Raw genomic sequence first — 14,818 nt, forward strand, 5'->3', positions numbered from 1 at the left:
CAACAGTCCTAAATGAATCATCAGAGTTGTGGTGTATTCTTGACTTTTCAGAATATATAAATGATAACACCGTGTTGCTTCTTCGTACCAGCAGGCGCCACTCTCTATGATACATGTTCTGCTGATTGTTAAAAAGAGCTTTAGCTGCATGCTTTAGGAAGGATCTGCGTTTTTCTGCGTTGCTTCCGAGCGCTTGTGTTTGAACATTTTGGTTATAGCGTTTAAATAAATAAATCACCACCTCTGTAGAATATAGAGGAGTGAAGAATGTAGGCTGGTTCTTGGCTGATTGGATGAAATTGCCCGGAAACGAAACAGTTTTATTTTGTTCAGTTGCCACTAATGAGGCGACGGCTACAGGCTAGTTCATACATGACATGAATCACTATCCACTATCACCTGACCAACACCTCCGTCCAGTAAGCGGTGTATTTAAGCTGCAGGATTCCCACTCTCACTCTCTTTGCTCTGTCATTGCCAGCTCTGACCTGCATCAGTTCTGCACTCTCACTCAGCGTGACCACCACCCCAGCATCCACCTGCAGGCTCCGACTGGTTTAAGATATCATCATCCCATCACTCCTCGAGTTTCTGCTTGTAAATTAAATCTTTGAGGAGTGATGAGGTCGGGGTCCAGGACGCCAAACACAAACTATGTTCTGCTGCAATAAATATTTTAGACGATACAAACCAGAGTTATCTGACTGAACTACTAAAAACAAGAATTATAGGTTGTAAAGCCTTCTTTGCCTGGATCCACATCTCCAGAAAAAAACAAAAAACTTACAGCGATCCTTGGCAACGACGTCAGTAAGAGCACAGGAGACGTGAGCCGATGTCTGTATGTCCCCAGTGTAACCCAGCAGCCAGGTAACTCTGCTGAACTCTAACAATTACAAGGTAGTTTATTATTTATTTGTAATCAGAGGTGAAGAAGCGTGCGGTCACACAGCAGACATTTGTTGATGCTGAAATTGAAATTGTTGAATCTGTTTTTTTTTCACCAAGATATTTTTCATAGAAAGATGATTATCATGTAATTAGAAATATTCATGTTTCAACAAGATTGTTTTTCTGTTTGGCAGATTTTTTAACATCCTAACTGGATATGTTTGTCCCCCAAGGCCGCTCGCTTGGGGTACAACAGCCTCCACACATGGGGACTATGTGGCCACTAGGCCACCGGCACCCCAGCCTGCAGTAATGCTCTCTCCACGACTCCTCCAGTTTCTCCTCCTTTTCTTTTGAAAAGATCTTATTACAAGGACACAAGTGTTAAACAATGAAGTTAAAGTCTCATGCTATAATGTGACGCTGACCTCGTCTTTTTTTTATGTGATACTATATGCATACAGAGTTAATGAATAGGACATACTAATATATATGTAGGGGAAATGATTTCTACAGCCTGCATCATGTCCACATGTTGATCGTTTTATAATGATATTTAACCTTTAAAAGTGTCTATCTACGGAAGAATTGAAAAAGGCTAAATGCAGCAATGCAGAAAAGCAGTAGGTACGCTTCGGCACTTGGTCAAGGCATTGAGGACGGGGGGAAAGGTAAAGTATGTTATTGGCATGTCAACATCACGGCGCACATGTGGAGTCCAAACTGTGCAACAATGTGAGCCTCGACATCGTCTACTACACACTCACAGGAAGCTACGACGACACCGACTATGCAAACACGGTACCTTTCACATGACTATACACGCACCTACTCGGGGGTTGTCCTTGGCGGTTTGGATCGAACCATTTAAACAACTAGAAATCAAAATGTTTCTTTGTTAATCGGTCTCAACAACACGTAATATAACAGAAGATTTACACCTTAAATGTTTTGTCAACTTGAAGCCTACGATCGACTCCAGGTTATTGCAGAAAACAGCTACTGAACAAAGCACACAGGTACACCACTCCATCTCACAGAACATCAAGAATCAATAACATTCATCAAGACTAGAGAACACTCCGGGCCTCGTTTCATCAGTGTTACATTCAGGATTGTTAAACAGTCAGAACCAGTCACGTCCTGACTCCATCATGCACTGAGGAGACGATAGTGAAACTGTCAGCTGTCGGGCCTCCATCTTCGGCCCTCGTCTCCCTCTCCTTCGTCACCCAGTGTGTCCGTCTGCAGTCATGGGAGCGTCTCTGTCTCCCTCTGGTGCTCAGCGGTTCACACTCAGTGGGGCACCGAGGTCCTCCCGTCACACTTAGCGCATCTTGTAGTCGTGTGCTATGGCCGCTTCGCACAGCTGCCCCTTGAAGTCCAGCTCAAAGGTGAAGTCCAAGTCCCGCTGCAGGTGAAGAGAGAGAGGAAAGAAAGAGGGAAGTCAGGAAAGCAAATCAGGCCATCAGTTTTAAACTTATATCGCCCCTGTTTATACAACATATGGTTGTAGCACACGGATACATGTGATCTTTTTTTGTCAGATAAATATCGTAGTCTTTAATTCTTCTTGCAGAGTGATACATCTCGCAGCAGGTCGCAGCTTTTGAACCTTTTGAGGTGTTTTTCCGAACGTGTGGCTGGTTATCAATCCAACAAAAATCTGAGGAATCCTTCCTAGACTTGAAAACTTTTATCTTAAACTGGATTAGGAAGAGTTAAACCAACTATCATCTGTGAAATTGTGGATTTTTGTTTTTATCTTGTGGAGGTTTTTGTCTCAGGCTACTCCGTTAAGGCCTATAAAGCCTTGATTTCTTAACCATGCCATCAAAAGGCTCTAACAACTACACTGAGGAATATGTCAGCATGGCTCAAGTGCTTGAATTGTTGGACCAGCAAAAAGATTTCTAAAGAACTTTGAACTTTCAGCAGCTAGTTACCACCAGGCCAGGCCCAGCAGCAATCAAAATTCAAAAATTTAATAGAGCACAAATGGAGTAGAGAGCGAGCAGGGAGACAGGGAGGCGTGTGATTGGTTCATCAGATTGGTACCTCGTGGCAGACATTGGCTGAAGTTTTTACAGGCTAACAACTGATACAGATGACATATTTTCTTTGTTCCTTATTCAGAGAACATGAGTTATTAATGTCTGTCAGGACCTAAAGACAATTTCTACCAGAATCTTAAAAAGGGAATCTTGAGAAAATGACCAACCCTGACTTTAAGTGTTAATTACCCTGAATATTAAAGTCAATGAATAAAATATGAATTCACTCAGCAGATATTATGATGTAGATGTGACTGACTTTCAGCGCTGATGGAGACAGGGGAAGAAATGACTCAGAGAACACTTTGTGGACATGAGAGCGTTTCCATTCGGACCTGACAGTCGAACACGGTGTTCAACAAGCGCAGACTGTTTTGTGTGAGACATCAGGAGGAAGCAGGTCTCGCCTCCCGAGCTCCCAGAGGGGGAGGAGGGGACGCTCACAAGGTCAACAGTAGAATCTGGTGTTGTTGTTTGTCTGGGCGTCACTGCAGTGCGGCTGCATGTGTTTGACCGCCAGCCAACACGGAGGAGGAAACAATCTGCTGTAGGGCCGCCAGAGCAGGACATGACTCATTCCTTAGCTTAAATATAAAGATACCAGTTAAGATGAACTATGAAACAATATGTAGGTTATATTTGTAGTCTTTATTTTCTTTCACGCACACTCTGAGATGTTTTTATAAACATGTAGGTACAACAATCTGCTTCCCTTTGACATATTGCCAATAAATCCCACTATCATCAGTGTAATAATTGGACATGAAGTGTACAATACTCACAGAGTTCTTCTCATTAGGCTTCATAGCGATGCTGCCTGTAATCTCCTCTCCTCTCCTCACCGTCAGATAATCCTCCATATAAAACACCGTCTGCTTCCAGTGGGTGTACGGAGAGTCTGGTGCTGGGACACACATGAACACACACAAACACACACACTCAGCTCTTTTAGCTTTTTAACAAGAAATTGGAAATAATTCACTTATTATAAAAGGTTAATAATGACAAAATATCAAAGTACATAATGCTGAATGAAAACATTGTTTAATTTAAAATAAAGCTCTCTTGTTGTCTCTGTCTCTGTCAGCCATCTTTCTTTTTGGTGTCATATTGGGTCTGCAGTCAGCCCGGTCAGGCGACCTGCTTCAGTCAGGTAGGCACAGTGTACTGTAGATATTAGACAAATACACTTGTTAAGATTGTTTTTGCACAGAAATGATTTATCTGTAATCAACCCATTACAGATTGTCCCTGAAAAAAAAAAAAAAAGTAGCAAGAAAGTAGAGTTGTAGTACTCGAAAACTGTCTTGGTCTGCAGACCACTTTTTGAAGGTCTCGTCTCGGGATCTAAAGCAGTTTTACTCTTGTCTTGGTCTCGGACTAGACGGACTCCGAATTTTAAATCAAGACCGGTCAAGACCACCACTGATTTCTACGTTACATTACTGAGATTAGAAGGAAAACGCCTCTTTCTAAAAGAACAAATAACTTCAATTCATTCTTAGTTTGATTTTTATGGTCTTTGTCTTGTCTCGGTCTCGCCCTGCCTTGGTCTTGTCTCAGTCTTGGAGCACTCTGGTCTCGGTCATGGTCTTAACTACAACACATACTTATCACCAGAAACTAGTTTGGTGAATTCTGGAGATCAAATTCATGAAAACAAACTTCTGAAGTGACGACCAAAGCTTAAGAGTTGGAAAAGAAGATCTTGGTTCCGTCTTGGATTCAAGAGAATTTTAACTGGGTCTTGTTTCGGTCTCAAACTGGTAATTACTGCGATTAGAAGGAAGACACCTCTTTCTGGAAGAACGAATAACTTCAATTCATTTGTAATTTGATTTTCATCCTCTGGTGTTACGGCCTAAGCTAGTGACACACCCGCTGCACACAAGATGATGATTTTTCAGTGATATTTATGTTCATGGTCTTGAATCGGTCTCGCCCTGCCTTGGTCTTGATCCCTAAATGGCTTGGTCTTATTTAGGTCTCGGAGCACTCTGGTCTCAGGTATGTCTTGGTCTCAGTTATTGTGGTCTGGACTACAACACTACAAGAAAGCTTTTAAATCAGCAACACATCAATTGTCGCAAACAGAAGTCAGCATAAAGATGTCATCTCCTCAATGTGAGTGATGAACTCCTTTTTCTAACAGATTCTGATTGTCAGTTAAGAGACTGTTATTTAAGGGGCGATGAGAGACAAACAGACTCGTATTAACCTGATGTGGGTGATATAAACACAGACAGCGTGGAGGAGAGCAGAGGCAGAGAGATGGAGGTGCAGACAGAGCAGGTAACTCCACTCTCACTTCAACATGAAACACAGGAGGTGTCTGACTGACTACACTCTTGACCTCTCTGCTGCTGCTGTTTCATTACCCTGCTGCTTTCTGTTTTTATCCTGCTACCCTTTGTGCATCCATCTGCGTGATGTGGGCTGTGTGTGCATGGAAAATATTGCATGCCCAAAAACAAATAGAAGCGTTAACCGATGCCCTGACCGTCACAGATCGCTCGGCCTGAGATTGAAAAGATCTGTGGGGCATGGAGTGGATTTCTGCCAGCGGTCCTGGAGCAGCTCTGCCTTTCCAGACGAGCTCTTTGTGAGGCCATTGATAAAAGTGTCTGCCAATCAGCAGGCCTGGCTTCTCTGTTTGTTTTGGGCGTAGTGCAGTAATCACAAGCTAGCTGTGTTTCTCATGCTAATTCAGAAGCAGCAGAGAGATCCCAGATTGTTTCTATGAGATGGATTGTTATCTTTGTCGGCTCAGTTTGTGTTTCCTTCCTCGGCTCAGCGTCTCTGTGTGTGTTTTATTCAACAGGAGCCAAGTCAAGCTTTTGCTCTAGGATGTGTTTCTTAAAGGATTTGCAGAAAAAACCTCTTCAGCTTTGTCAAATAATTTTTTTTTTACGTAAGACAGAAGAAATAAATCTGCTTAGAGGAGAGACAGATTTGGATATTTAGATAAAGATCTCATACGTCTTGTGTTTTTTTTAAAAGATACTGCAGATGTAATGATTTTTATTCAACAAAGACTTGCAGAGAAAACATAAAATCATGAGTATCATGGGGCCAACACCCCGACTGTCCACACCTTTACAATAAAACATTCTGCTCTCATTTTGTTTTAATGTGCAATACTGGACACAACCACTAGAGGTCAGTCACACACAGGTTTTGACCAGCTACTCATCGTTAGGAGAATGAAACACAGGCTGGAAACATGTGCCACACTATGAAACAAAAGATGTCAAAGGCCTCACGTTTATGCCTTTTTTTATTTTTATGTCCACCTCATAAAGGACAACTTGGTTTCAGCTTTTCTAGAACAAGTTAATCATCCTCTGTCACTTGTAGTTTCTGAAGTAAATCTACCAACAAAAAGTAGTGAAGTCGTAGTAAGTTCGTGAATCTTCTTCTTTCAGTGCATATTCCTAGTTGGGTTTGTGTCATTGCAATGAAAAGATTGAAACCACTCTTAAATGCATCCATTGATAGTGTCACTACAGGCTGATATAAAGACTGTGAAGGAAACAACTTATCATCTCAAATACTTAAGAAAAGATTCACTTCTTCTTCTTCTTCTTCTTCTTCTTCTTCTTCTTCTCCAGAGATCTCCTCAAAACTAAACGGTTAAAGGTGTAATATGTAAAATGTTTACACTAAAATATCCAACAGTTATCAAAGTCAGAGAAAGCCTTTGTTTTATAGTCGTGAACGGCCCGTGTGTTTCGTAGCGGCCGCCATGACAAAAACGACATGTTTATCATTGCCATGGAAACACCTGATGTTACGTCAAAGACTGCTGCATTAGGGAGCGTGAGCTGCTCCTGAAAGCTGCCGTCCTGTTGCTGCTCTGATAAAAAAACGTCATGTAAATTGTACTCTGATACATTAGCTCGTCTGTAAACATATTCTCTTCCTCAGGTTGGTTTCACTCGGTCCTCTTGACTACGGTCAACTCGGATTCCTTTGAGCACTTTTAAATGTTTATTTAACCACCCAAACTAAAGCCATATTGTGGTTTGAAGTCGAGGCATTGGGATCTCAAGTTCACACTGAACCGCGTTCCCTTGTTCCCTTTCTGAGGACAAGAAGGTCCTGCTTTGTGGTGAAATAATGTTCACAAAGCTCATTAAAGCCAATGATGGGGGACAGCATATGAATGAGGAAAACAGCCACAGGTTCAGTCAAATATCAGTTCTGCTACACCAGAGGTAAGAGGGGGGTACCCAACCTGACCTCTAGGGGGCGCTGCTTCGCTGCTGAAACTTTACTTCAGTCTCTCTGTGGAGGCTAATAATAAAAAAGGAGACTAATGCCTAACAGATTACCATAACCAACACCTTCACACATCTGCTGCAGCTCTGTTGCTGTAGGGCAAACACACACTTAGACCCCTGTTACCCTCTATGTTCCGCTTAGGATAGTGTGAGATGTCCTACCTGTGGAGAAACTGGTCTTCTTGTGACACTTTGTGAACTCGATGTGGAAGTAAGTGACCAGTGCATGGATGTAGTCGTTCCTCTGGATCTGCAGGCAGAACGTTGAGGTAAAGGAGAGGTCCTCCGCCTTCACCGTGTAGATGTCCACCTCCTGCGGGAGTAGAGACACAACAAGTAAGAAGTCGTATAGTTCTTCTTGTAAATACTTTTATGGAATATGCTTTTAGGACAAGAGGTATAGCTGTGCAGAATGACTGAGCTTAGGGAATCACTCAGACTGATTAAAAAAAAACTTCAATAGACTTCAAAAGACTTAAAGACTTGACTCAATATGATGTGGATTAAATAAATTAGTTCAGGCGTTAACAATAAGATTTTCTGGGAGGTTTATCTTGCTTCTAGAAAGGAGCCAAGCTAGCTGTGCCCCCCTCCCCCCCAAGAAAAAAACATCCTCACTTGCCTGCTCTTACAATAAGGAGAGCTCAACACCGTTATTTATTTAGAAAGCGCTTTTGAATAAACTTCCTCCGTATCTCTCAATATTTGCTTTGTTTCAACGAGGGAAGCCCCAGTACACGCTCACACATGTTTGTCATCGCTCTCCCTGCAGATTCCCAAACTCGACACAGTTAGGAAGGTCTGCTTTGAGTTACTTTACTCAACAAAACATCTGGAATTAGCTTCAAAGACACTTCAAGATGACTCACATCAAAAACACTGAATCAATCCCGAGTTGTAATTTCTGATCTTGTTGATTTTAACTGTTTCACTTTGAACATTTTAATTCCTTACCTTTACTATTTTTACTTCATTTCAGTGTATTTGCTTTCTCTTATTGTTACCCCTGAGCCCTCTTCTCTATTGTTGTCCGTACCTCGGCACCATTGCTGTTGAGGGTTCTCTCTCAGTTTAACTTAATAAATTATGACTTTTTCTGAAATTATTAAAATGTCCTTAAAGCAGGACTGCTAGTTATCATTTCCAAGTACACTAATGATTTATTTCAGTTTTTGACGGGGGTCATCTGGGAGCTCCAAGTGTTGTCAAGCTGCAGGTGTTATTCATGCTTTGTGCTGTACATGTTGGTTGGAGCCAGTTTAACAGGGTATCTGATACCACTTCATCCCAGCAGGCCGTGCGCTCAGAGCAGAACATGTTGTTCCACATCCTGCTGCACTGTGTTGTGAACGGCACGGCGCCAAAATATCATGTCAGCTGTGATTACTGAGGAGCGGAGGGGAGTGCAGAGGAGCTCACCTGAAAGCACACTGCAGGGAGAACACAGAGGCAGAAGTGCGATAATCCTGCTTCATGTACCTTTTGGTGCCTATAAATATTCACCGCTAGCTTGTCAGCGTTGGAGCCAGAAGCCACATTTGCTGCAAAGGAATAAGCCTCATGTTTGCCGGCAATAAAAACAACACAGTAATAACGTCGGTCCACCTCCTCCTGTGTTTAGAAAATAATCACTCCCATAAACAGCTTCCTCTGGTCATGCAGCGTGAACTTCTCAAAGTGGCATTTCAAACTTTAAGACAGCGATCTAAGTCAGAGCAGTGTTTACAAACCCTCTAAAGGCTAAATACAACATTTAAGAGCAGCATCGTGCAGATATTTAATGTTAAATTAATGATTGTCTGCAGGATTATTGCTGGTAATGACCCTTACTGGAGAATTGCATGCAGCAGTTTAATAACATGAGGTCCAGCGTGTACGACTCCTCGGCTATTCTCCTTTAATGAGGTCATCCTGTAATACATTTCAAATCAATAAAACTTGTCAGTGGGGTATCGTTGTGGTGCTTTTTTTTTCAAGAGCCGAAGAGAAGCAGCCAGTTACATGTTGATTCTTTTATTAACCTCTCACGCTGCTTGTTTCGTCTCTAGCTGCGTTTCAGATTTGAAAAAAAAAACGGACTTGTTCGAAGGAAAACAAAAAGAAAAAGACAACGAGGTGCTTCACAATCAGCAACATGAAGTGAAGGTTTGATCAGAGGTAATCTCCCAGCGGCACGGAGGTGAGACAGGGCAGAGACGTCCAATCAATGTCGGCAGAGAAGCCCAATCAGGAAGACGAGACGGGCTGCTATCGACGTGCATGGTGCTGTCTGATCTAATCCTACAGACACACATCAAGGTCATACTCACGCCAGCATGTTAGACAGTATGTTCACAGATCAAGGTCACTGCGTGCTTATGATGTATATGATGTGTGTTGGTCTTATCACTGTTATCTCACAGACGTCTACATTAATTATTTACAATAGCTTCCACACTTTGCATGGATACGTGCTGATGCATGGACATTGTGATCTACTGTCACTGAAACTACAGGATGATTTTATTTACTGTTTGTGCAGTTTTACATCTGACAGGTGAACTGCCAAAAGACAACGGCGATAACTGTAATCGCGCACATCCCTCCATCAACTGTACTGTGCTGACCTGAGGGACCTTTCACATTTCATTGACCTGAGCGGAAGGGAAGCGTCTCAACCCCAACACTGCAGCTTTCAGCGCATACTCTGGTTCCATATTCACAATCATCATCATCATCATTTATTTTATTTTATTTAAATCCTCGGAAAAACACACTGAGGGAGAACCCTCATTTTCAATGGTGCAGAGATACAGATAAAACAAAACAAGAGCACTGCAAGAATAAAACAGGAAGAGCATGCAGTTAAAAGACAAGAAAATACAATGAAAATAGAGTAGCAATAATAAGTAAAAACAATTAAAATGTTAAAAGCAAACAATATGTTAGCGCCCGTCTCGACAAGATTTGGGCTTCATCGAGTTCAACAGGACGGGGGCTGATGCATGCTGTCAATTTGGTTGGCCATTATTCGGTTCCACCTCTTTATGCGCTCTTCTGCATACCATTAAAGCTGAAGTGTTTAACACGATTTAGACAAGAAACAGATACCAGAACGCTTCAGGCCAGAGATTCCAGTTTCTGCATTAATATACCGATATCTGTTTTAATGGATGAATGTTTTACCAACCTTGATAAGGCAGGAGTTGGTAACCACCTGTTTGGGGTCCACGACGTCCACCAGCGGCTCCTTTATGGCCACGTTGCGGATACAGGTCATGTCGAAGCCGTAGACGTTCTCCCACCCTGGAAACACAGCATCGCTAAGTTATTGTTCTGCCATGTTACACTTTAAACATGTCACATAGTTTTCTTCTTTTAACACTTCTTGCCACAGGAGATGCAAAGAGATGCTCTGCAGATGTAAAAAAACACTAGTCATTTTTGCAGAACTTCCAATAATAATTTTGGGGCTCACCAGGGTCGTCTCCAGGGGCATCTCAAGGATTTTTTGGCCCCATGAAAAGATAACACATTGGGCCCCTCTTCCAAAACTTTTAATAACACACAGTTTTAAATGATACAATCTCTGTCATTCTCCCACTCGACAGTCAATGCACGCTGTATTCCATCAGTGCCACAGTTTTTTTTGACAAACAAAAGTTAGATTGTAATCTTGGATGAAACATGAGCCTCCTTAAACGCAGCCTCGTCCCCTCCTCTTCGGATAGGCTCCCTGCGCCGGGTGAACCCTTACATACATTATTCATTGAGCTCCTTTAGTAAGTGTGTGAGCAAACATCTCTATCACGACCAGAAAGTAGAGCGAGCTACCTCGAGTGAGTCTGAGAGTGGATGGTAATGAGCAGGTCACACGCCCCCCCGGGGACTTCATAATGCTCTGTATTTGCATTTCTTGCTGCGCACTTAACAAAAGCAGCTTGCAGCCCAGAGGAGCACTAATGACCACAATATGCTCTGAAACACTGGAGGGCTGCAGGACGCCACTTCTAACTCAGGCTAAAGGTCATCTCAGGCCACCTGCTCGGAGAGAAACAAGTTTGTGGTCAATGTGTGCACATATCTAGCCTACTCTCAGAATAACGGCCGATTGAATTATACTCCAACATATCAGCAGCGTATCATTACACTGAGCCAATCTGACTGCTTTCTTCATTTCCCAGATATATGGGGGAGTGTGAGTAGGAGGCTTGCTGGCTATAGTTGTGTTTGCACGCCTTTTGTCAGCAGGGTTGTGCACTGGCTTAACTCCGACTCTGGTGCTTTGCGTCCGGCTGCAGAGCTTCGCCCACAGCCCTCCCGACAGGTTGAGAGTGGGATGAAACAGAGATGGAGAGGCTTGTTGACTCATAATATCAATTATCGCTCCCAGTGTTTCGCCCCGAGGAGAAGAAGTTCAGGAGCATTTGCAGAGCTGAAAAGGTTGAGAGCGCCCACATTTATGTGAGTGCAATGCGGAGGATCGGAAAGTGCTCTACATCCGGGGTTCATTTACAATGGAAGCATGTTACTGGTTAGAATCAGCCATGATCTACAGAGAATACACAATGTTCAGCTTATTCCACAGTACAGCTTCAGGTAATACACACATCCCGCCCCACACACACATACCCTCTCAGAGTGAACTTACAGTGGATCTTGAAGTCCTTGTATTGCCTGTCCTCTATGGCCACCACATACAGAGACGCTCGGTCAGGAAACATTAATCCACCAGGTTTCTGTTTGACAAATGAGGCAGGGAAATAACTCGGCTATTAATCCTGAACACATTAGAAAAGGTCCACATCACAGCACCGGTGACATTTCATTCCTCAGCCAAGAACACGATTGAATTATAGAGGTGTTAGTGTTTCCTCTGTGAGTGGCCTGGAACAGCAGAGGCGTTCATAATGTTACCATAAAATCATAAAATTTAAAAAGACAAGAGATTCAACAAATGAAAACATGACTTAGAAGTTGTTACAGCAAATTGATATTGTACTTTAAACAGTTGTTTTAAAGCGGAGACATCAAACAATTGAAGTCCCATCAGAGTTATGAAGATTATTTTACCTCTATAAGATATCATGACTGTAAATTAGGGATGTCAAACAATGACTATGTTTAATTGCCATGAATTGCTAAATTTTCAATTGTTAATCGGGATTAATTGCAAGTTCGAAATTATTTTTTTTTGCTTTCATAAATAAAAGTCGTAAGGCTTTTATTTTGAATTTTTGTACAGATTTAAGCTGAGAGAACTTTACTTGCTGTTTGAATTCAACTGTGCTTTTATTTTGAAATAAAGTGAGACGCTTCTGGTAGATGGAAGGTAGCCACAGTTCAGTAGGCAGTATGTACTATTCAGTATGGAGTTTCAGTATACTGAACCCTCGTGGTCATTCAGTATGCATTTTTTGGGTCCACCTCAGTATACTGAACATTTCAGTATGGATACTAACTTCCGGGTTTTATGCAGTATGGATCGGATGCATCCTTTCAGGAAATGAATTGTATTTTACCACCCACAATGCTGTGCAAAATTAAACTTAAATCGTCACGTCACGTCCGCCTCCAAATCAAAACAAACGAGCGTGGATTAATTGAATCAATTTTTAATCTAGAGTTAAAGTCCCGACTGAAATCACTACTTTAAATTAACAACAGAAAATATAACAAATGTCTGCATTATTATAAAACCTTTCTCCCTCTATTTAAATAATGATTTCACTATTTAAATGTGTCTTTATTGGTTTATTTTACTTTATATTCTTCATTCAGTCTTTCATTTGTATTTTCCTTTATGTACTGTATGTTATTTAGTTATTTAATCTGTCTTTTACTTGATTTACATTGTGATATTGTTTTTTGTTTACCTGACTGTATATGCACATTATTCTTCTTGAATAAAGCTAAACAAAAAACAAAAACAAAAAAACGGGTGGATGCGGCCGGTTCGGGAAACGTAAATGACGCCACTTCCATACTGAATGAATCAGAAGAAGTAGGAACAAATATCTGTCTACTGTGCGCGCCTACTGAATAGTAGGTACTAAACAGTATACAGCACGGATAGTAGGTACTGTCTACTGACAGATTGAGTAGGTACTTGGCAATTCGGATATAGCGTAGGACTTGAACTTCAGCACAGAAACAGGAAGTGGTTAGGAATCACACATTGACATCAAGCAGCTCAAAGGAACAGTAACAAAGGTCAATGTGTGATGTCATAAGGTCAATGTGTGATGTTATAAGGTGGATATTACTTTGGACTCGTCAGCTGAGCTGTCTGAGAGTTTGTTAAAGTGAAATGAGACATTCAAAGATGCAGCAGTGTTCTTCTTTTACATCACTGAGACTACAGGGAGACACTGAGGACGACTATCTACGGTGAGCCTAAAGGGACAAAAAAACATGAGATTAATCTGGATTTACTAGTTGAAGCTGACATCCCTACTTTAAATGCATCACCTCACACACACACACACACACGCACACACACACACGCACACGCACACATGCACACGCACACGCGCACACACACACACACACACACACACACACACACACACGCGCACACACACACACACACACACACACACACACACACACACATCATACCAGCCACTTGTCCCTGGCGAAGATGACGGTGTTGAGCATGGACTCGTAGAAGAGGCAGTAACCCATCCACTCTGATATGATGATGTCAACCTTCTCCACAGGAAGCTCCACTTCCTCCACCTTCCCCCTAAAGATGGTGATCACTGCAACACAGCACACGTTTGAGTTACGACAAAGACGTTTATTTTTATATACGAACACATTTACCAATGATCATGTCTGAGAACTTGAATAATACATCACTAAGAACATGTCCAACATGCTGTATTTTCATTTCATTTAATACACATCTTTTTGTTGTTTTAAAGCTGAGGGATAGTACACTTAAAGATGCATAATATAACCGAGTGCACAAAAGAAACTGCAGTTTGAGGGTTTTTTAAGCTTTGATTTGGGGGATTTTTTCCTTTATTAGATCAGTTTAAGAGATACAGGAAATGTTTGGAGGATAAAGTGGGGGATGATATTCAGCAAAGGGCCGAGGTCAGATTCAAACCCATAGCCGCTGTGACGAGGACTACAGCCTCTGTACATGGGGCGCACAACACAACTGCTAGGCTATCAGCGCCCAGACAGAAAGAAACAACAAACCATCAAAAAAGACAGACAGGCAGCTGTCACATTATCTCGTTCAGTATGTTCTCATATAGCAGTCATTGTGTTGTTATGGAAATGAGCCCAGCTCAGTTTACAGATTCAGGGTGAATCTCTGGATCTATGTCCTGCCTGAGACGAGCGTGTTCTCAGTGTCAGAGAGTTCCCCTGCTGATGTAAGTGACTGTGGGAATGACGCGAGCGTCTTGATGCAGTGATTATTTACTTTATGAATCAAAGAGTGAGCAGCGTGTGAACTCTCTTTATCAATTCCCCGAGCGTACTTGATATTCATACTGTAGGTGCACAGATGAGAGATCGGCTGACGGGGCGATCACTTTGTAGATGCACACTCAGTGAATTTGTTTCTCAAGTTACAGGGAGAGTACATTTAAA

The 14,818-nt window shown here is 42.0% G+C and overlaps 1 protein-coding gene across 1 annotated transcript in view; it reads right to left on the reverse strand.

Moving 5' to 3' along the window:
• Positions 1 to 165: 165 nt before the first annotated feature.
• The window catches only part of LOC132973308 (protein arginine N-methyltransferase 8-B), a 31,542-nt gene continuing 16,889 nt past the window's right edge, over positions 166 to 14,818 (reverse strand). Inside the window, exons 5-10 of the mRNA XM_061036698.1 lie at positions 13,829 to 13,971; positions 11,859 to 11,946; positions 10,398 to 10,513; positions 7,391 to 7,541; positions 3,728 to 3,849; positions 166 to 2,302 (exon numbers count right to left, since the gene is read on the reverse strand). Coding sequence (XP_060892681.1) covers positions 2,219 to 2,302; positions 3,728 to 3,849; positions 7,391 to 7,541; positions 10,398 to 10,513; positions 11,859 to 11,946; positions 13,829 to 13,971 — 704 coding nt within the window. The 3' untranslated portion in view covers positions 166 to 2,218. The remainder of the gene's footprint in view (positions 2,303 to 3,727; positions 3,850 to 7,390; positions 7,542 to 10,397; positions 10,514 to 11,858; positions 11,947 to 13,828; positions 13,972 to 14,818) is intronic.

Source organism: Labrus mixtus, chromosome 4, assembly GCF_963584025.1.
Source record: "Labrus mixtus chromosome 4, fLabMix1.1, whole genome shotgun sequence".
NCBI classification, from domain to species: domain Eukaryota; kingdom Metazoa; phylum Chordata; class Actinopteri; order Labriformes; family Labridae; genus Labrus; species Labrus mixtus.